Source organism: Drosophila suzukii, chromosome Y (assembly GCF_043229965.1).
Source record: "Drosophila suzukii chromosome Y, CBGP_Dsuzu_IsoJpt1.0, whole genome shotgun sequence".
NCBI lineage: Eukaryota > Metazoa > Arthropoda > Insecta > Diptera > Drosophilidae > Drosophila > Drosophila suzukii.
The window spans coordinates 7,784,391-7,806,473 of NC_092085.1; the positions used below are offsets into that span (position 1 = coordinate 7,784,391).

The 22,083-nt window shown below is 42.8% G+C and overlaps 1 protein-coding gene across 1 annotated transcript; it reads left to right on the plus strand.

The window, feature by feature from the left end:
* The first annotated feature begins 1,756 nt into the window (after nt 1-1,756).
* Nucleotides 1,757-8,887, plus strand: LOC139353731 (uncharacterized). The gene is made up of 4 exons (XM_070998053.1): nt 1,757-2,172; nt 4,114-4,242; nt 8,240-8,562; nt 8,643-8,887. The coding sequence occupies exons 1-4, from the start codon at nt 1,757-1,759 to the stop codon at nt 8,885-8,887; spliced, it is 1,113 nt and encodes a 370-aa protein (XP_070854154.1).
* The last annotated feature ends 13,196 nt before the right edge of the window (nt 8,888-22,083 follow it).

Sequence of the window (22,083 nt, forward strand, 5' to 3'; positions counted from 1 at the left end):
AAGGTGGAACCTCACGAGGGGCCGATCAGCCAGGCCATCGTGGTACTGAATAAGGAGTCAGTATCCCCAATAGAGGCCGCTCACGGGGAGCTGAACTTCGGATTCAGTGCCATCCGCATCAAAGTCTATAAGGGAGACTCTAACTCGAAGGAGGACCCGACCGGCAACCCAGCCGAGCAGGTCATTCTGGAGATGATGAACCGGAAGATGGCTACTCAACCGACGCGTCGCTAAGCAGAGGGATGCAGGCGATGAATCCGGCGTACGAAGACGACGGCGACCTCAGCGGCAGCGAGGAAGCGGACGTCACAGTGGTGGAGGGGAACTCGGTAGATGTCGCTAAGACTACTGCAAGTGAACCTCCATCACAGTAAAGCAGCGTCGGCTGCCCTCCTGCTCCGCCTGGCTGACGGCGGGGCAGACCTAATACTCATACAGCCTTGGGTGGTAGGAGGCAAGGTTGCTGGACTGGGTACCAAAGATTTCAAGCTGCTGCTTGATCCAAAAGAAGGTAAAATTCGAACCTGCATTTTCGCCAAAAGGCACCTTAGCATATTTCTGATTCATAATTACAGCAACGGAGACAACACCGTAGCAAGTCTGGAACTTCCAGCGGCTACAATCAGGGTGGCTTCAGCTTACATGGCCTTCGAGAAGGAAGACCCCCCAGACGAGCTTGTCCGGACACTGGTCAAAGATAGCGAGGCGCTCAAAATAGGACTGGTATTCGGCTGCGACGCAAACGCTCACCACACTCAGTGGGGAAGCCCAACAAGCAACAACAGGGGTGAGTCTCTTTTTATCTTCATCCTTGGCTCAAATCTATTTCTATGCAACAGGGGTAATACCCCCACCTTTATCACAAAAAATAGCCAAACAGTCATTGACCTTACCATGGTGTCAGGTAATCTGCTAGAAGCAGTCAGAAACTGGGAAGTCTCAAACGAACACTCTTTCTCTGACCATAGATTTATAGAAACCACTTTATCACTAGTCCCTCCTACTCCAGCTGAATTCGTCAACCTTAGACGTACCAACTGGCGCGCTTATAGGGAAGCCCTACTAAACATTCTTCCAATAGAACCCCCAAATGACAACAGTGATATACTCAGTCTTGATAACATAGTAGGGATGCTCACGAATGCCTGCAACTCGGCTTTCGAAGCAGCCCACCCTAAACGCAAACCGAGAGGAACCAGAAAGCCTCCTTGATGGACACAGAAACTTTCAGAACTCAGATCCAGTTGCAGAACCCTTTTTAACAGGGCAAAAGCAGGAAATGAGGATCTAAAATGGCAACAGTACAAGTTAGAACTAGGCCATAAGGAAAGAAAAAAGATCAGCTTGGCAGACCTTTTGCTCAAATATAGAGGAAACAGCCGATGCAGCTCGGCTTAGGAAGATCCTCTCCAAAACAACCCCCTCCTTGGGGTACCTTCAAAAACCAGATGGCTCGTGGACAGACTCTAGTGAGGAGACCCTAAGCCTACTACTAGACACCCACTTTCCGGGTAGTCTCCCGGTAGAACGTCTCCCAGAAAATCATGCAGGTCTAAGCATTGACTTGGAAACGCTTCTTTGCAAACGCAACATAAGTTAGGCCATAGACAGCTTCAAAACCTTTAAATCACCAGGACCCGATCATCTCTCACCTGCGCACATCCAACACGCAGGTCAACTTGCCATCAACTGGCTAAAGACAATTTTCCGTACCATTTTTAGGATAGGAACGTTGCCATGAACATGGAAGGAAACAATGGTAGTCTTTATACCCAAAGCGGGCAAAGCCTCGCACACGATGACGAAAGATTTTAGGCCCATAAGTCTGACATCCTTTCTCCTTAAGAGCTTTGAGCGACTGATTGGACTGCACATCAGGTCAGTCATGGACTCAAAACAGTTATCAGCAGCGCAGCATGCATATTCAAAAGGCAAGTCCACCGAATCAGCTCTACACGCGGTAGTCAGCCAAATCGAAAAGTCACTCAATCACAAGGAATACGCACTTGCTGCATTTCTGGACATAGAGGGCGCTTTCAACAATGTTCTCCCTACAGCCATAACCGAATCCCTCACCGACCTGGGTGTTGAGATCCAAATCGTGGAGTTAATCCATAAATTGCTGATGAGCAAAATGGTAACCTCCATCCTAGGAATCTCAACACAAACAAGGTTCGTGAACAGGGGAACCCCTCAGGGTGGTGTACTCTCCCCCCTGCTATGGAACATCGCAGTAAATAAGCTGTTGTGCTACATGGAAGGGGGTGGATGCACGGTTGTGGCATATGCAGACGATGTAGCCATTATTTTCTCAGGAAAATTTCCTCAGACACTATGCGATCTAATGACCGCCAAACTTAAAATACTCTGTGGCTGGACAACAGAAAGAGGTCTAGGGGTAAACCCCTCGAAAACGGAACTGGTGCTGTTTACAAACAGATACAAGATTCCTCAACTAAACCCACCAATATTAAATAACTGCTCTCTCTCCTTCAGTGACAACGCCAGGTATTTGGGGTTAGTATTAGATAAGCGTCTGACATGGAGACTAAACAGCCAAGACAGAACGAGGAAGGCAACAATTGCCCTCTACTCCTGCAAAAAGGCCATCGGAACGAAATGGGGCATGTCCCCAAAAATCGTCAACTGGATACACACAGCGATAGTTAAGCCTATTCTGCTCTACGGAGTGTCAATATGGTGGCCCAATATGGTGGCCCAATAATAAAATAAATAAAATAATATTAAATGATCCTATAAAATTTGTTTCTGACTGAACAAGTGAATGGTTTAAGAATAATCCAACATCTAATTGTGAGAACTATCTTACATCTATCTATGGGAACCAACCGAAAATATGCGTTTGGAACGAAGGTTAACACCCATATACGGAGGAGTCAGAAAATTAGTTATATAATAATATATATAATAATATTTACAATATTAAAATAAATAAAATAATATTAAATGATCCTACAAAATTTCTTTCTGACTGTAATTAAAACTACAAGTACGGATGAAGGGAAAGTATTTTGTTCAATGAGGTACGTCGGCTACTTGCGAGTTGGTGCACGGTCGGGACATCATCCCTTATCAATGGTCTTGAGATGTATCATCTTATCAGACGTCCTGTTCCTTAGGTCTTGGGCTTGTGACTTTAATGACGGTCAGGTAATTATAGTTCACGGTAAGTTTGTATGCTTTGATAATTCTTAATAAGAAACTATAACAACTCATAACACTGGTTAAAAGTTAGTTACCATCTAAAACATAGTACTTTACAGATACTATACAAAAAGTAATCATCCAAAACCAAGTACTTTACAGGTACCATAGCGCTAGGTAACAACTAAAGGTATTCCAGCTAATCCCAAAAAGTGTTGAGGGAAAATTGTTAAATTTACTCCAATAAATATAATAATAAATTGACTTTTTAATTACATAGCATTTAATGTTAATCCAGTAAATAAAGGGTATCAATGAATAAATCCTGCCATAATAGCAAATACAGCTCCTATAGATAAAACATAACGAAAATGAGCTACTACAAAATAAGTGTCATGTAAAATAATATCGACTGATGAATTAGCAAACACTACTCCAGTTAAAAAAGGCAAAAAAGCCATCGGAACGAAATGGGGCATGTCCCCAAAAATCGTCAACTGGATACACACAGCGATAGTTAAGCCTATTCTGCTCTACGGAGTGTCAATATGGTGGCCCGCGCTAATGAAGCAGACAACCACAACAAACCTAAACAAGGTACAACGAATGGCATCCTTATGCATAAGCGGAGCCCTTCGCACCACCCCCAACGAGGCGCTAAATGCTATTCTGAACCTTCCAAGTCTGGACTTAACCGGCATGGAACGAGCTAAGATAGCTGCGGTTCGGATGAGGGACTTAGGGCAGTGGAAACCCCAAATATACGGTCATGCCAGGATTGAATACATCCACACCCCCTTTGAAGCATTGGTCCCAACCAGAGAAGACTGGGAACAAGGCCAGACGGGCCCTACAGAGGCAGTCAATTTCTACACTGGGCTCAAAATTAAATAATCAAGTCGGAGGAGGTATATACTCCGAACAACTTAATATCAGGAAATCCTTCAGACTTCCGGATCACTGTAGCGTCTTCCAGGCGGAAGTATTTGCCATAATTGAAGCTTTGATGCTTCTGAACGATGCAAACTGTCAGAATAAACTGATTAACATCTATAGTGATAGTCAGGCGGCTATCAGGTAGATTAGCTCGACCAATACAAACTCCCACACCATATCAAACTGCCGCAAATCTCTGCACGAGATGGCTCTGCAGTTTAAAATTTACCTCCTTCTCTCTCCTTCCGGACAAGGAGAACATTGGTATGCCGATGGCCACCTGCAAGCTTAACATTAAAAACCAATATAAGAAACTTAAGAGCCTAGCATGGACACATGTTAAGCACTGTCGCATCTCTCGCCAGACATGGCCAATCATCGACGCGAAGAGAACTTCGGAACTATTAAGACTAAACCGTACCGAGTGCGGAATGGTAATACGAGTGTTAACAGGCCACTGGTTGGTTGGCACACACGCAATCAGATTGAGCGCGCCCCGAAACGATTTCTGCAGAAGCTGCAGGGACGAGGAGGAAGAGGAAACGGTGGAACACCTGGAACACCACATCTAGACTGTACCACTTAGGGAATCCCTTCATGAGCAGTCTATCTGAACTGGCAAACATAAGCCTAAAACGAATAATAAAATTCATTAAAGCAACCGGATGGGAATTATGCTAAGCCAGCTGCAATAAAGGCAGCAGATTTTCAAGAAAGGGGATACAGATCCACGCGGTACCACAATGGACCTTTTAAGGACTAAGTGTGTCAATGATTTGGCAGCCGCTCAAACCTAACCTAACCTAACCTACCTGTGCACCGCGAAATAATATTAATAAACAATATCCAATAACATCTTACATATATACTTATATATGAATTAAATGAAATATGTTTACAATAATAAAATAAATAAAATAATATTAAATGATCCTATAAAATTTGTTTCTGACTGAACAAGTGAATGGTTTAAGAATAATCCAACATCTAATTGTGAGAACTATCTTACATCTATCTATGGGAACCAAGCGAAAATCTGCGTTTGGAACGAAGGTTAACAACCCATATATTTCTTACAGACGGAGGAGTCAGAAAATTAGTTATATAATAATATATATAATATATATTTAATAATGAATTAAATGAAACATGTTTACAATATTAAAATAAATAAAATAATATTAAATGATCTTACAAAATTTCTTTCTGACTGTAATTAAAACAAGGAAGAACGCTATAGTAGAGTACCTCGACTATCAGATACCCGTTACTCAGCTAAATAGAGATATGCAAGCAGCAAAGCGAGATTAAAATGCGCCACCTACCGGCGGTATACAGATTTAAGCGTTATGGGCGTTAGAGTGGGCGTGTCAAATTTTTTTTTGGATCAATCGATAGGTATTGACGAGACCAATACATTTCAGTAAAAATTTTTTATCTAGCATACAAATTGTGGGCGTCACAGGTTTTCGCGGTTTATGGGCGTTAGGGTGGGCGTGGCAAACTTTTTTTTGGGTCAATCGATAGGTATTGATGAGAACACAACATTTCAGTTAAAATTTTTATTCTAGCATCAAAACTCTAGGAGCCACAGTTTTGGGCGGTTTGTGGGCGTTAGAGTGGGCGTGGCACTCTACTGAAACAAACTTGCGCTGCGCAGGAATCTCAGGAATCTGCGTGCCTAATCCCAGTATTGTAACTCTCATAGTTTCCGAGATCTCAGCGTTCATACGGACAGACTGACAGACGGACAGACGGACATGGCTAGATCGACTGGGCTAGTGATCCTGACCAAGAATATATATACTTTATGGGGTCGGAAACGCTTCCTTCTGCCTGTTACATACGTTCCGACGAATCTAGTATACCCTTTTACTCTACGAGTAACAGGTATAATTACTCTAATTAATAATACATTTTTAATATAAGTTAATATTAATGGGGCAATTTTTTGTCAACTTATTAGCATTAAGGCGTTTATTCATGTTAATCCTTCTATTATATTAGGAAATCAAAAATGAAATGGAGCGGCCCCACTATTATTTTTCAATATTAATAAAATTGAAGAAAATAACAATACAGTTGATGCTAAAGCTTGAGTTAAAAAATATTTTAAAGAGGCTTCTGTTGATATTAAATTGTTATTGTCTCTTAATAGGGGGATAAAAGACAAACAATTAATTTATAAACCTATTCAAGGTCATAACCAAGAATTACATGTAACTGTAATTAATGTTCCAATAATTATAATTGTAATAAATAAAATTTTTGATGAATTATTAAAATTAAAAAGAAAAGGATTATAACCTTTATAATTTACACGCGGTAGTCAGCCAAATCGAAAAGTCACTCAATCACAAGGAATACGCACTTGCTGCATTTCTTTACATAGAGGGCGCTTTCAACAATGTTCTCCCTACAGCCATAACCGAATCCCTCACCGACCTGGGTGTTGAGATCCAAATCGTGGAGTTAATCTAACCTCCACCTTAGGAATCTCAACACAAACAAGGTTTGTGAACAGGGGAACCCCTCAGGGTGGTGTACTCTCCCCCTGCTATGGAACATCGCAGTAAATAAGCTGTTGTGCTACATGGAAGGGGGTGGATGCAAGGTTGTGAGGAAAAAAAAGGTTGTCAGGAAAATTTCCTCAGACACTATGCGATCTAATGACCGCCAAACTTAAAATACTCTGTGGCTGGACAACAGAAAGAGGTCTAGGGGTAAACCCCTCGAAAACGGAACTGGTGCTGTTTACAAACAGATACAAGATTCCTCAACTAAACCCACCAATATTAAATAACTGATCTCTCTCCTTCAGTGACAACGCCAGGTATTTGGGGTTAGTATTAGATAAGCGTCTGACATGGAGACTAAACATCCAAGAGAGAACGAGGAAAGCAACAATTGCCCTCTACTCCTGCAAAAAGGCCATCGGAACGAAATGGGGCATATTCCCAAAAATAGTCAACTGGATACACACAGCGATAGTTAAGCCTATTCTGCTCTACGGAGAGTCAATATGGTGGCCCGCGCTAATGAAGCAGACAACCACAACAAACCTAAACAAGGAAGAACGCTATAGTCGAGTACCTCGACTATCAGATACCCGTTACTCAAAGGGGAATGGCGATATGCAAGCAGCAAAGCGAGATTAAAATGCGCCACCTACCGGCGGTAGACAGATTTAAGCGTTATGGGCGTTAGAGTGGGCGTGGCAAATTTGTTTTTGGATCAATCGATAGGTATTGACGACACCAACACATTTCAGTTAAAATTTGTTATCTAGCATGCAAATTGTGGGCGTCACAGGTTTTCGCGGCTTGTGGGCGTTTAAGTGGGCGTGGCAAACTTTTTTTTGGGTCAATCGATAGGTATTGATGAGAACAATACATTTCAGTTAAAATTTTATATCTAGCATCAAAACTGTAGGAGTTACAGTTTTGGGCGTTTTGTGGGCGTTAGAGTGGGCGTGGCAGTCTACTGAAACAAACTTGCGCTGCGTAAGAAGCTCAGAAATCTGTACGCCAAATCTCAATAGCCTAGCTCTCATAGTTTCCGAGATCTCAGCGTTCATCCGGACAGACAGACGGACATGGCTAGATCGACTCGGCTAGTGATCCTGATCAAGAATATATATACTTTATGGGGTCGGAAACGCTTCCTTCTGCCTGTTACATACTTTCCGACGAATCTAGTATACCCTTTTACTCTACGAGTAACGGGTATAACAAGGTACAACGAATGGCATCCTTATGCATAAGCGGAGCCCTTCGCACCACCCCCAACGAGGCGCTAAATGCTATTCTTTACCTTCCAAGTCTGGTCTTAGCCGGCATGGAACGAGCTAAGATAGCTGCGGTTCGGATGAGGGACTTAGGGCAGTGGAAACCCAAATATACGGTCATGCCAGGATACTCCAGCAAGACACAACGATCCCACCCAGTACAGATCTTTGCAAACCTATTGAATACATCCACACCCCCTTTGAAGCAGTGCTCCCAACCAGAGAAGACTGGGAACAAGGCCAGCCGGGCCCTACAGAGGCAGTCAATTTCTACACTGACGGCTCAAAATTAAATAATCAAGTCGGAGGAGGTATATACTCCGAACAACTTAATATCAGGAAATCCTTCAGACTTCCGGATCACTGTAGCGTCTTCCAGGCGGAAGTATTTGCCATAATTGAAGCTTTGATGCTTCTGAACGATGCAAACTGTCAGAATAAACTGATTAACATCTATAGTGATAGTCAGGCGGCTATCAGGTCGATTATCTCGACCAATACAAACTCCCACACCATATCAAACTGCCGCAAATCTCTGCACGAGATGGCTCTGCAGTTTAAAATTTACCTGATATGGGTCCCGGGTCACCGGAACATTACAGGCAATTGTATTGCAGATGAGCTGGCCAGGCATGGCACTACCGTTCCTCTCCTACCGGACAAGGAGAACATTGGTATGCCGATGGCCACCTGCAAGCTTAACATTAAAAACCAATATAAGAAACTTGCGAGCCTAGCATGGACACATGTTAAGCACTGTCGCATCTCTCGCCAGACATGGCCAATCATAGACGCGAAGAGAACTTCGGAACTATTAAGACTAAACCGTACCGAGTGCGGAATGGTAATACGAGTGTTAACAGGCCACTGGTTGGTTGGCACACACGCAAGCAGATTAAGCGCGCCCCGAAACGATTTCTGCAGAAGCTGCAGGGACGAGGAGGAAGAGGAAACGGTGAAACACCTGTTCTGTTCCTGCCCGGCCCTGAGCAGATCTAGACTTTACCACTTAGGGAATCCCTTCATGAGCAGTCTATCTGAACTGGCGAACATAAGCCTAAAACGAATAATAAAATTCATTAAAGCAACCGGATGGGAATTATGCTAAGCCAGCTGCAATAAAGGCAGCAGATTTTTAAGAAAGGGGATACATATCCACGCGGTACCACAATGGACCTTTTAAGGACTAAGTGTGTCAATGATTTGGCAGCCGCTCTAACCTAACCTAACCTAACCTACCCGTGCACCGCGAAATAATATTAATAAACAATATCCAATAACATCTTACATATAAGTTAACTAAGTAGCTAACCGGAAGGAGGCGATGACCGAATGTCCGAAGCCCAGCTGCGGCCATATGCCGCGTCAGCGGCTCGTGCTCGTGCATAGCCGGCAAACACAGCATATTTGCGTGGCCGCTATGAGTTTCATTTTTGTCAACTTTAAGTTTAGTTCGCTTCAAGCTCTATACGAATAAAGAACACAAGTTCTATAGCATTGCAAAACTCCGGCAACCGCCGTTAAATATCTCTTATTATTTTGCACTGACTGAGTCTCTAGGCCAGCAGGCGAAGGGGGCAGTTACCTCCCAACGTAAGTCATCCTAATCAGCAACTGTGAAGGTACAGCCATCCGGCTCTGACTCCAGCGAGGGATCCCCGATCTCCACATACGAGAACCAGGTCAAGGCCCCCTCCTCCCCCGCACTACCGAGCGGGCTTCAGCAGGTGCGACCAGCAGCAACCATATTCCTCCCGCGTTTACGGGAGGTTATTACAAGCAGCAGCTTCCAGCGGCTCATCCTCACGCGTGGGTGCTAACGCATCCCCCCGCACCTACGGGAGGCAACCACAAGCTACTGGCCGCCACTCAACTATAACAGGCGCTCCCAAAAGCGATCGCTTCCTCCGCGCCTACAAGCGAGCTCAGCGATGAAGACCACCCTTGACAGTAAAGAAGAGGACCACCCTTGGCCACACACACATATCGCGTATTGTTTCTCCCGCACATACGTGTGGGCTCATCGAAGAAGACCACCCTTGACAGTGCGGCCATCGAGGACCACCTCAGGCCGCGCCCCTCAACTAGATTAATTGGCGCTCAACAATAAAAACCCAACGGTTTCGCTTAGAGATTTTTACATTCTTGGAAAAAAATTTTATCTTTGAGGAAGAAACCACAGTAAGTAAAATGTAAGTGCACCCCTCATTTAAATATGTTCTAACCAGTCTGCAAAGTAGAACTAGTTAATAAAGAATACTTCGAGAGTAAAACGGCTCCGATCCCGATAAAATTCGGGATTTGATAAACGAAAATAAAATATATAAATATATTACGTTAAATTCATTCATTTTTCTGATTTGAAAAATTTTGACTATGGGTCGAGGCTGTGTGTCAGTCTTATATACCCCATATCTCTTATAATTTACAATATTATAATTTTAAAACATTTACCACTACACTAATTTTTATGCAAGGGCACAGGTATCTACTACCCTTAAAATTAACTAGGTGAAATATATAGTGAGGAAATACGAGCTCTCATTTTGGCGGCTCTGTGTCCCCGTTTTCTAAACCTTTTGTGTGCGTATATGAGCTCGCCATTTTCTAAGTATAGAAGCGTCAAGCAGTACGCTAGCGATTCAGGGTCAGATAGTGAAGAACTCCTTCGAGCTTCCACTCCGAAAAACACGCGTTGAAACCCCCCAGCGGGCGAAAGGGTAGACCTCATGGATCCTGAACAACTTAGAGGAGTAGTGCAGGCGGCTATTGACAACGCCCTGGCCGGGCAGGCCGCCGCAAATTTACAAAAAGAACGGGAGCTCAGACAAGTAATCGATGCACTGACCAGCCAAGTGGCAGAATTGCGCGCTGCGCCCACGACGTCCCGAAGTTCGGCCCCAACGCCAGAAATTAAGGTTTATGCAGCCATAGAAATTATAGACACAGTTCAATGCAGCGAGCCTCTGGACGCTGTCAAGTGCCTACCCGAAATTGCGGGGGCACAGAAGTCATATGTTTCGTGGAGGCAAGCCGCCACCGCTGCCTACCACATATTTAGACGGTACAATGGTAGTTCACGCCATTATCAGGCAGTGATTATAATAAGAAGTAAAATAAGAGGCACTGCTGATGCGGTGTTGTCCTCCTTTGGCACAATTTTAAATTTTGACCCGATCATAGACCGTTTGGATTTCACTTACAGTGACAAACGGCAGATCCACGTCATTGAACAGGAGATGGGCACCCTCAGACAGGGAAGCCTCACACTCCTGCAATATTACGATGAGGTTGAGAAAAAACTCACCTTACTCACAAATAAAGCCACGATGTCGTACGAGACATCGGCGGCAAGAATTTTGTGTGATAAATTCCGGGACGATGCGCTCCGGGTATTTATTTCGGGCCTAAGACGCAGCCTATCTGATGTCCTCTTCTCGGCAAAGCCGAAGGACATGCCAACTGCGTTGGCATTAGCGCAAGAAGTGGAATCAAACCACGAGAGGTACACGTTCGCAACATCGTTTGCAAAGAGTCTAGAGGATAGGATGCGCCAGCAGGATAGAAATTTTTCCCAAACAGACCCCCACTTGGGTATTAATAAAAATCCCTATTATACCAAACAAGTTAAAGCGCAGGTACATTCTGACCTGCGCAATAACAAATTGCAGAGTAGACCGGAGCCGATGGAAGTCGACCCCTCTGCAAAGGTTTTCATTCCTGCCCAAGCTCCACCCTATCAGAATAGGAGACCGGCAACGTCCGAGCGCACAGGCGCCCTTAGAAAACAGCAGAGGGTAAACCACGTCACCCAAAGCTCAGATCAGGAAGGGAAATCTTACGCCAACGCTGCGTCCAGCGCAATAGCAGAGATCAACGATGATGCTATTTCCGAATACGATTCAGACGTAGTCCATTTTTTAGGGGAAAATCCCTGCTGCCCGTCATCAGACGAAGAGTACGGGGATAAATATGAAACTGCTTATTGACACGGGCGCCTCGAAAAATTTCATACGACCGTTCGAAGGATTGAAATGCGTCCCGGTAGAAAACCCCTTCGAAATTCACTCAATTCACGGCAACACCACGATCACGAAGAAATGCTTCGTGTCACTTTTTGATTTGAAGGCCACCTTCTTCATCTTACCCGACTTATCTTCTTTTGATGCAATCGTAGGCCTCGACCTTCTTAAACAGGCGGGAGCATCACTTTGCCTGGCCTCTGGTCACATCAAATGGGGCAACAAAGAGGAGAAAATTAATTTTCACTCGTGCCCTGATGTGAATTTCACCGAAGTGGATTGCTCAGATGCGCCACCTTTGGTCAGAAAGACATTTTTAACAATGCTCCGCGACAGAAAAAAAGGCTTTGCGGACCCCAATGAGGCTTTACCTTACAACACATCGGTGGTAGCCACCATCAGAACTGTTGATGAGGAGCCCATTTATGCCAAACTCTACCCATACCCAATGGGCGCAGCCGATTTCGTTAATGGCGAGATTCAAGAGCTGCTAAAAAATGGCATAATCCAGAAGTCGAGATCCCGCTACAATAACCCGATATGGGTTGTAGACAAAAAGGGCACCGACGAAACGGGCGCCCGTAAAATGCGATTCGTATTGGACTTTCGCAAATTGAACGAGAGGACAATACCTGCTCGCTATACCATGCCAAATATCTCTACGATACTAGGGAATTTAGGCAGAGCGAAATACTTCACTACGCTCGATTTAAAATCTGGCTACCACCAAATAACGCTGGCAGAACGCGACCGTGAAAAGACTTCCTTTTCCGTAAATGGAGGAAAGTACGAGTTTCGCAGAATGCCATTTGGACTAAAAAATGCTGCCACCATTTTCTAAAGAACTGTAGACGACATACTGCGAGAGCAGATAGGCAAATTTTGTTATGTTTATGTCGATGACGTTATCGTCTTCTCAGAAGACGAAAACTCTCACATCCAGCACGTAGATTGGGTTCTCAAAAGCCTTTACGATGCTAATATGAGGGTATCAACTGAAAAATCGAAATTATTCAAAAAAAGCGTTAGCTTCTTGGGTTTTATAGTCACCAGCAACGGGGCTACTACTGACCCAGAAAAAACCATGGCCATTCAGGAATTCCCTGAGCCCAAAAACGTGTTCGAAGTTAGATCATTCCTTGGCCTGGCCAGCTACTATAGATGCTTTATTAAAGATTTTGCGTCCATTGCTCGGCCCATTTCAGACATCCTGAAAGGGGAATTCGGTAGTGTCAGCAGACACAGGTCGAAAAATATCCAGGTGCAGTTCAACGAGCCGCAACGGCTAGCTTTTCACAAGCTGCGAAACATTCTAGCTTCCGAGGAGGTCATCCTCAGGTATCCCAACTATTAAAAAGCATTTGATCTAACGACAGATGCCTCAGCTTATGGCATTGGCGCAGTCCTATCCCAAGAGGGACGGCCCATTACCATGATCTCGAGAACCCTAAAGGACAGGGAGATCAATTATGCCACCAATGAAAGGGAGCTGTTAGCAATAGTTTGGGCATTGGCCAAATTACGTCACTATCTATATGCAGTGAAAGATATCAACATCCTTACTGACCATCAACCACTGACCTTTGCGGTATCGGAATCCAATCCGAATGCAAAGATCAAACGGTGAAAAGCTCGCATTGACGAGTCCGGCGCCAAAATTTTTTACAAGCCCGGCAAGGAAAACCTCGTTGCGGATGCCCTCTCAAGACAGCAACTTAACGTTCTGGGAGAGGAAGAAGCTTTTTCAAGTGCGGCCACGATTCACAGTGAGCTGTCACTGACCCACACAATTGAGGCAACGGATAAGCCCTTGAATTGCTTCCAAAACCAGATAACTCTGGAGGAAGCTCGCTTTTCGCAAAAACGCAGCTTTGTCCTCTTTGGAAACAAGAGACGGCATGCGCTCAGCTTCTCCTGCAAAGAGTCATTACTCAATGATCTCGCAGATTTCATTGTTCCTAAGGGCGTAAACGCCATCCATTGCGATTTGCACACACTCGCAATGATACAGGTCCAACTGGTACGCCAATTTCCAGCCACAAAATTTTGGTATTGTAAAAATCGTGTAACGGACATTTTTGCAGTCCCGGAGAGACGAGAAATTCTGTCCACTGAACACAACAGGGCTCACAGGTCGGCCCAAGAAAATGTAAAGCAGGTACTCTCCGAGTACTACTTCCCGAAAATGGCCAAGCTAGCTAGCGAAATCGTCGCTAACTGCAAAACATGTGCTAAAGCTAAATATGACAGGCATCCCAAAAAGCAGGAGCTTGGGGAAACACCAATCCCGTCTCAGGTTGGGGAAATATTACACATAGACATCTTCTCAACGGATAAAAAAATATTTTCTTACATCCATTGACAAATTCTCAAAATTTGCGATGGTCCAGCCAATCCCCTCTAGAACCATAGAGGACATTAAACCAGCACTGCTACAACTCTTGAATGTTTTCCCGAAAGCCAAGGTCATATATTGTGACAACGAACCATCGTTGAATTCGCACACCATTTTGTCCATGCTGGAAACCCTTTTCGGCGTGAGCATCTCGAATGCACCGCCCCTTCACAGTGTCTCAAACGGACAAGTGGAACGTTTCCACAGCACTCTAATAGAGCTTGCTAGATGCCTTAAAATTGATAAAGGCATCAGTGACACCGTCGAGCTAATCTTGCTGGCCACAGCCAGATACAATAAATCTATGCATTCGGTCATCGACAAGAGGCCAGCCGACTTAATTCAAACACAGTCGGATCAACCACAGTATGAAATTCAGGATAAGATAAAAATCGCCCAGGACAAGCACAGGAACAGGGAAAATGCTGCCCGACAGAACAGGGTGTTCAAAGTTGGTGAAAAAGTCCTTGTAAAATCCAACAGGCGGCTAGGCAACAAACTCTAACCATTGTGTGAAGAGAATATTGTGGAAGCGGACATGGGAGCACAGTCCTCATCAAGGGGAGGGTGGTCCACAAGGACAACATTAAATAAAAAAAAAGTTGTTTACCTTTTTGCCACTTGGCACAAATTTTACTAGCTTTAAGCATAGCTGATAAAATATTTTTTTAAGGTTAAGTTAATTTCCGTTGGTGGTGGGCAACCTTGTCATGAACAAAAACATAGCTCCAAATTCATTCCACAGGTCCAAAATCATCCCAATCCTCTTCTCCTTAACCATGGCGTCGGCGCACATCACCGACTGTTCACAAGCCAAGTACATCCCCATTATTGACGGTCGAATACTAGTGTGGGAGGAATTCGCATTCGTTAGACATTCAGCGAACCTTTCAGAGTACAGGCGCGTAGTAGAAGAAACAGAAAATATGAGCGATATGTTTCCCCAGTCACACATGAAAAAACTTTTGGACGTGGACACAGCTCACCTTCACGACCTGCTCGACTCGTTAGGCGTGCACCACAGGGTAGCCAAGAGTTTAGACTTTTTAGGATCAATGTTAAAAGTCGTAGCAGGAACTCCAGACGCCGGGGATTTAGAAAGAATTAAATTCACTGAAAAACAATTAATCAATTCAAACAATAGACAAATAGAAACAAATACAAGAATTCAAAGTCAAATTAATGAATTAACGTCAACCGTAAATCAAATCCTGAACGTGGCAAAGAGTTCACAAGTGGACACTGGCCATCTATATGAAACATTGCTCTCCAGAAACCGAATGTTAACAATGGAACTTCAAAATTTAATGATGGCAATCTCGCTTGCTAAAGTAAACATAGTCAGCCCAAACATATTAGATCACGCAGACCTAGAAAGTATTTGGATGGAGGAGCCCACCGACACTCCTATAAAAGATATTTTGTCCGTAGCGTCCGTGAAAATTCTCCAGTCTGTTAACATATTGCACTTCATTATTAAATTCCCAAAAATTAAATTAGCATGTAAGAAGATTACAATGTTCCCGGTAGCACATAATAATGTGATGCTAAGGTTAGTGGATAATATAATAGCAGAATGCAATGGGGAAATGTATGCGATCCAGAATTGCTCCACAACACCAGGAGTCACTTTCTGCCGACTATCAGCGAAGACCACATGCGCCCGAGAACTCCATGCAGGTGGAGTTGCTCACTGCGAGACCCAACCAAGCGATTTACATCCGATCACTTATGTCAATGAGAGAATTATGATCATCAATGATCAATCAGCGCAGGTACGAGTAGACAACGGAACAAGCGTCTGGATACACGGGACGCATCTCGTCACCTTTAGTGAGCGCGTCACAGTAAACGAAACCCTGGATTTGAACCAAAACTCCGCCCAGAAGAGGACTCCGGGGGTGGCAAGCTCACCCTCACTGAACATCACCATCAGTCAAAATACTCTGAGCCTCCCCTACCTTCACCGCTTGAGTGAACGTAACCTTGAAAACATTCAGAAGTTCGGAAATAAAATCAACACCAATCAGACACACATGGTAGCGCTAATTACAGGAGTAATACGTTGCGCATTGATTTGTGTCGGCCCAACCTACATGCGACTCACCGGTGCCAGAAGATCTGCGGTAAAACTAAGAAGGGTGATCGCTGAAATAGGGTGGGCCGAGGGCGGCCTCAATCTTGAGGGGGGAGTAGTTAACTAAGTAGCTAACCGGACGGAGGCGATGACCGAATGTCCGAGGCCCAGCTGTGGCAAAACCGCTGACGCGGCATTTGGCCGGATGCTCGTGCATAGCCGGCAAACACAGCATATTTGCGTGGCAGCTATGAGTTTCATTTTTGTCAACTTTAAGTTTAGTTCTCTTCAAGCTCTATACGAATAAAGAACACAAGTTCTATAGCATTGCAAAACTCCGGCAACCGCCGTTAAATATCTCTTATTATTTTGCACTGACTGAGTCTCTAGGCCAGCAGGCGAAGGGGGCAGTTACCTCCCAACGTAAGTCATCCTAATCAGCAACTGTGAAGGTACAGCCATCCGGCTCTGACTCCAGCGAGGGATCCCCGATCTCCACATACGAGAACCAGGTCAAGGCCCCCTCCTCCCCCGCACTACCGTGCGGGCTTCAGCAGGTGCGACCAGCAGCAACCATATTCCTCCCGCGTTTACGGGAGGCTATTACAAGCAGCAGCTTCCAGCGGCTCATCCTCACGCGTGGGTGCTAACGCATCCCCCCGCACCTACGGGAGGCAACCACAAGCTATTGGCCGCCACTCAACTATAACAGGCGCTCCCAGAAGCGATCGCTTCCTCCGCGCCTACAAGCGAGCTCATCGAAGAATACCACCCTTGACAGTAAAGAAGAGGACCACCCTTGGCCACACACACATATCGCGTATTGTTTCTCCCGCACATCGAAGAAGACCACCCTTGACAGTGCGGCCATCGAGGACCACCTCAGGCCGCGCCCATCAACTAGATTAATTTATATACTTATTTATGAATTAAATGAAATATGTTTACAATAATAATATTGTTATTGTTGTTTTATGTTCCCAATAATTGCGCAGAAAGAACTATGTTTTATGTTTTATGTTTTATTTCACCGCAACACCAGCACCACAACTTAACTCAAGAAGATGTCACAAGAAGAGAGAAAGAAGAACGATCAGTGTGACCAAAGGCTACGCTTTCATTAATGCCTAAAATGTATAATAGCAAAATGGTATTTCTGTATAGGAATAGGGGTATTCCAACACGCCCCCTCAGAAATAACATCTATAAAATTATAACCTTATATTCATATTATATTATTATATTAATTTGTAATTGTTATGTACTTAGTGTGGGTGGTGTGCATTCTGGGAATAGATATGTGATCCAGCATTTGCTGCAAGGATACGGGGAAAACCCAGAAAAACCCGATCAGATAGAATATCCCAGTTCCGCCACTGGTTGCAAAAGTAGCAAAGGCAGCAGCCGGAAGTCTTGGAAATGGCAAAGTGGAAGGCTGGGAGCGAACACGTTCGATTTAATACAAATGTGCTTCGGTGTGGGAGGAGTTCAAAAAGCAAGGGTGCCCTAGCTCTGGGTGGGATTTATGTCGAGCGACGTTTTAGTCTTTTTAGTCTTCGTCGCCAGCAACAGCTGTTCCACAGACTCAGTACTTTCGACTCTATATAGTGCCTGTTTAGATAGGGGTACTTCTGCTTAAGCAGCTGCACTCTTACATATACATATGTTAACATAGAATTACATTTTTAAATTTTAGTAACTTAAAGCTTATACAAAAAAAAACGAACGAAAGTATTTCAATGAGATCAATAAAATTCAAATCAAAAAAAAATAAAAAAACTTCAGCATCAGCAAACAGTGGATCAGTCATCTTGCAGTAATCCCAAATCATGTCGTATTTCCAAGAATTTTGCGGCAGGCAATGGCTTTGTGAAGATATCAGCAAGTTGATTCTCTGTGGAAATATACTCAAGACAAATGGTGTTACTTTCAATTTGTTCTCTGGCAAAATGATATTTGATATCAATATGTTTGGCTCGTTTATGACATGAGGGATTATTTGCTATACTGATACAGCCTTGGTTATCTTCGTAAATTTTAATTGGATTTTCGATTTTGATATTAACACTACTAAGAAGAGATTTTAGCCACAACGCTTCTCTTACAGCTTCAAATAATGCCATGTACTCAGCTTCAGTTGATGAGGCTGCTACTGAGTTCTGCCTCTTTGTGTTCCAACAAATTAAATTTAAATCGAACATTTTAAATAAATACCCTGTGGTACTTCTTCTATCAATTTCCTTTCCTCCCCAATCAGAATCTACATATCCAATTAATGTATTTTTAAACTCAGCACTTCTTTTAAAAATAATTTTCATTTCAATAGTTCCCTCGGAACTATTTTTGGAATTATTTTTGCTACTATATCTACTCAAGATATTTACTGCAGTAGTTAAGTCTGGACGTGTACATAGCATTATGTACATTAAACATCCTATGAGATTACGACATGGAGCATTGCAGTTTTCATCTGAATTAAGAAACTCGTAATTTAGTTTGTTTGGTAAGGGAGTACTAACTGCATTGTAATGTTGTATTTATTTAAAATTATTTTAACATATTTAGCTTGGATCAAAAAAATTTGAGATTCATGCATTTGAATTCTAATACCAATAAAATGTTTTATTTCTTTTAGGTCTGTCATTCTAAACTTTTTCATTAAATAATTTTTCAATTTATCCATTGTTATCATATTCCCCGTTGCTATCACCACGTCATAAACATTTAACAGTACATAAATATTTTCCTTAATATCACCTTTATCAAGGATATATATACAGCGATCTACGGAAGAGTTTACAAACTCACAGTCTTTCAATGCTTGCTCAAAAACTTCAAACCAGCATCTAGCGGCTTGTTTGAGTCCGTAAATTGCCTTATTCAATCTACATACATTGTCACCTTTGCACTGTATACCTTGAGGAAGTCTCATATATATTTCCTCTTTTAACGTGCCATTTAAGAATGCCGTTTTTACATCCAATGATAATATAAATCGAAAACTGGAAATTTTAGCTACAGGAGCAAAAGTCTCTTCATAATCGACTTGGTACTTTTGAGTAAATCCTCGTGCAACCAGTCTAGCTTTATATCTAGTAGGACTTCCTAGTTCGTTATAATTAACGGAAAACACCCATTTGCTATCTACTATGTTTTTATATTTAGGTTTTTCTGTGATTGTCCAGGTATTATTTAGTTCATGAGCACTCAACTCTGTTTTTATGGCTTCCTCCCAAAACAATTTATCATTCCTATACTGAATTTCATCGTATGTATTTGGAACATCGTTGAAGATAGTGTGAGCATTTAATACAAATTTATTTAAACTATTATCATCTTCATAATATGATATCTGGGGCTTTGTTTTTAATCTCTCACTTCTTCTACTCGTTACTTCAATACCATCAGTTCCAATTGGATTCTTAATAGATCCATTATCTTCTAAGTCTTCTGCTGTTTCATGTTCCCTACTCTCATTCAGGTTGTCTGATCCCTTACTTTCATTCAGGAGATCATCTCGCTTTCTTTTCTTACTCTCATTCAGAAAATGTGCATCCGTTTCCTTACTATCATTCGGGATTTGTGTGTTGTCGTATTCCCTACTTTCTTTCGGGAATTTTGTTTCTTTAATTTCCTTACTTTCATTCGGGAAATTTTTATTTGTACTTTCCTTACTATCTTTCAGGAATGTTGTTTCAAATTTAACAGCTCTAGAATTCACCATATTGGTTTCATCGACAACCACATCTCTTGCAACGAGAAATTTTTCATTAACAGCATCCCACAGTTTAAGACCATTTGCTTCGTAGCCTACTAAAATAGCTTTGTATGATTTATCATCAAACTTTCCCTTTTTGATTTTATTGTGCACATATACAGTTGCACCAAACACTCTCAAATGTTTTAAATCGGGCATTTTACTGTGCCACATCTCATAAGGGGTCATCACGCTATTAACTATTGCTCTACTTGGAATTCGATTAATTAAGTAAGTTGCAGTTAACACTGCTTCACCCCAAAAACTTTTGTCAAGTTGTGCACCACTTATCATGGCACGAGCTTTTTCTGTGATGGTTTTAATCATTCTTTCAGAAACACCATTTAACTGTGGTGTGTGTGGCACTGTTAAATGATAAGTAATACCCTTCTTAACACAAAACTGGCGCATCTCATTTGAGAGATATTCTCTCCCATTGTCAATGTACAAATTAACAATTTTCAAATTAAAATGAGCTTCACCTTTTGCTACAAAATCTTTAAACATATTAAATACGTCAGATTTGTGTTTTATTAAGTAAGTTACACAATAGTGTGTAAACTGATCAACAAAGATCACAAAGTAATTTTTATCATTTAGTGTAACGGGAGTAATTGGTCCACAAACATCTGAGTGCACAACAAACAGAGGTCTTTTAATATGGGTTCTATTTTTAAATTGTTTAAACGGTAACCTTCCTTGTTTACCATTTAAACATGGTTCGCAAATTTCATTTGATAGCTCTAAATTATTTAAAAGACTGTTATCACTAAACATATTATGTCGTTTTATTTCTAATAACTTTCCATTGCTTATAAGACCAAGCCACTCATGCCATAATCGAAAATTATTTTTATGTTTCGCTTCTATATTATATGCTTGAAATTGAACAATATCTGTTATTATTTTGCACTGACTGAGTCTCTAGGCCAGCAGGCGAAGGGGGCAGTTACCTCCCAACGTAAGTCATCCTAATCAGCAACTGTGAAGGTACAGCCATCCGGCTCTGACTCCAGCGAGGGATCCCCGATCTCCACATACGAGAACCAGGTCAAGGCCCCCTCCTCCCCCGCACTACCGTGCGGGCTTCAGCAGGTGCGACCAGCAGCAACCATATTCCTCCCGCGTTTACGGGAGGCTATTACAAGCAGCAGCTTCCAGCGGCTCATCCTCACGCGTGGGTGCTAACGCATCCCCCCGCACCTACGGGAGGCAACCACAAGCTATTGGCCGCCACTCAACTATAACAGGCGCTCCCAGAAGCGATCGCTTCCTCCGCGCCTACAAGCGAGCTCATCGAAGAATACCACCCTTGACAGTAAAGAAGAGGACCACCCTTGGCCACACACACATATCGCGTATTGTTTCTCCCGCACATCGAAGAAGACCACCCTTGACAGTGCGGCCATCGAGGACCACCTCAGGCCGCGCCCATCAACTAGATTAATTTATATACTTATTTATGAATTAAATGAAATATGTTTAGAATAATAATATTGTTATTATTGTTTTATGTTCCCAATAATTGCGCAGAAAGAACTATGTTTTATGTTTTATGTTTTATTTCACCGCAACACCAGCACCACAACTTAACTCAAGAAGATGTCACAAGAAGAGAGAAAGAAGAACGATCAGTGTGACCAAAGGCTACGCTTTCATTAATGCCTAAAATGTATAATAGCAAAATGGTATTTCTGTATAGGAATAGGGGTATTCCAACACGCCCCCTCAGAAATAACATCTATAAAATTATAACCTTATATTCATATTATATTATTATATTAATTTGTAATTGTTATGTACTTAGTGTGGGTGGTGTGCATTCTGGGAATAGATATGTGATCCAGCATTTGCTGCAAGGATACGGGGAAAAGCCAGAAAAACCCGATCAGATAGAATATCCCAGTTCCGCCACTGGTTGCAAAAGTAGCAAAGGCAGCAGCC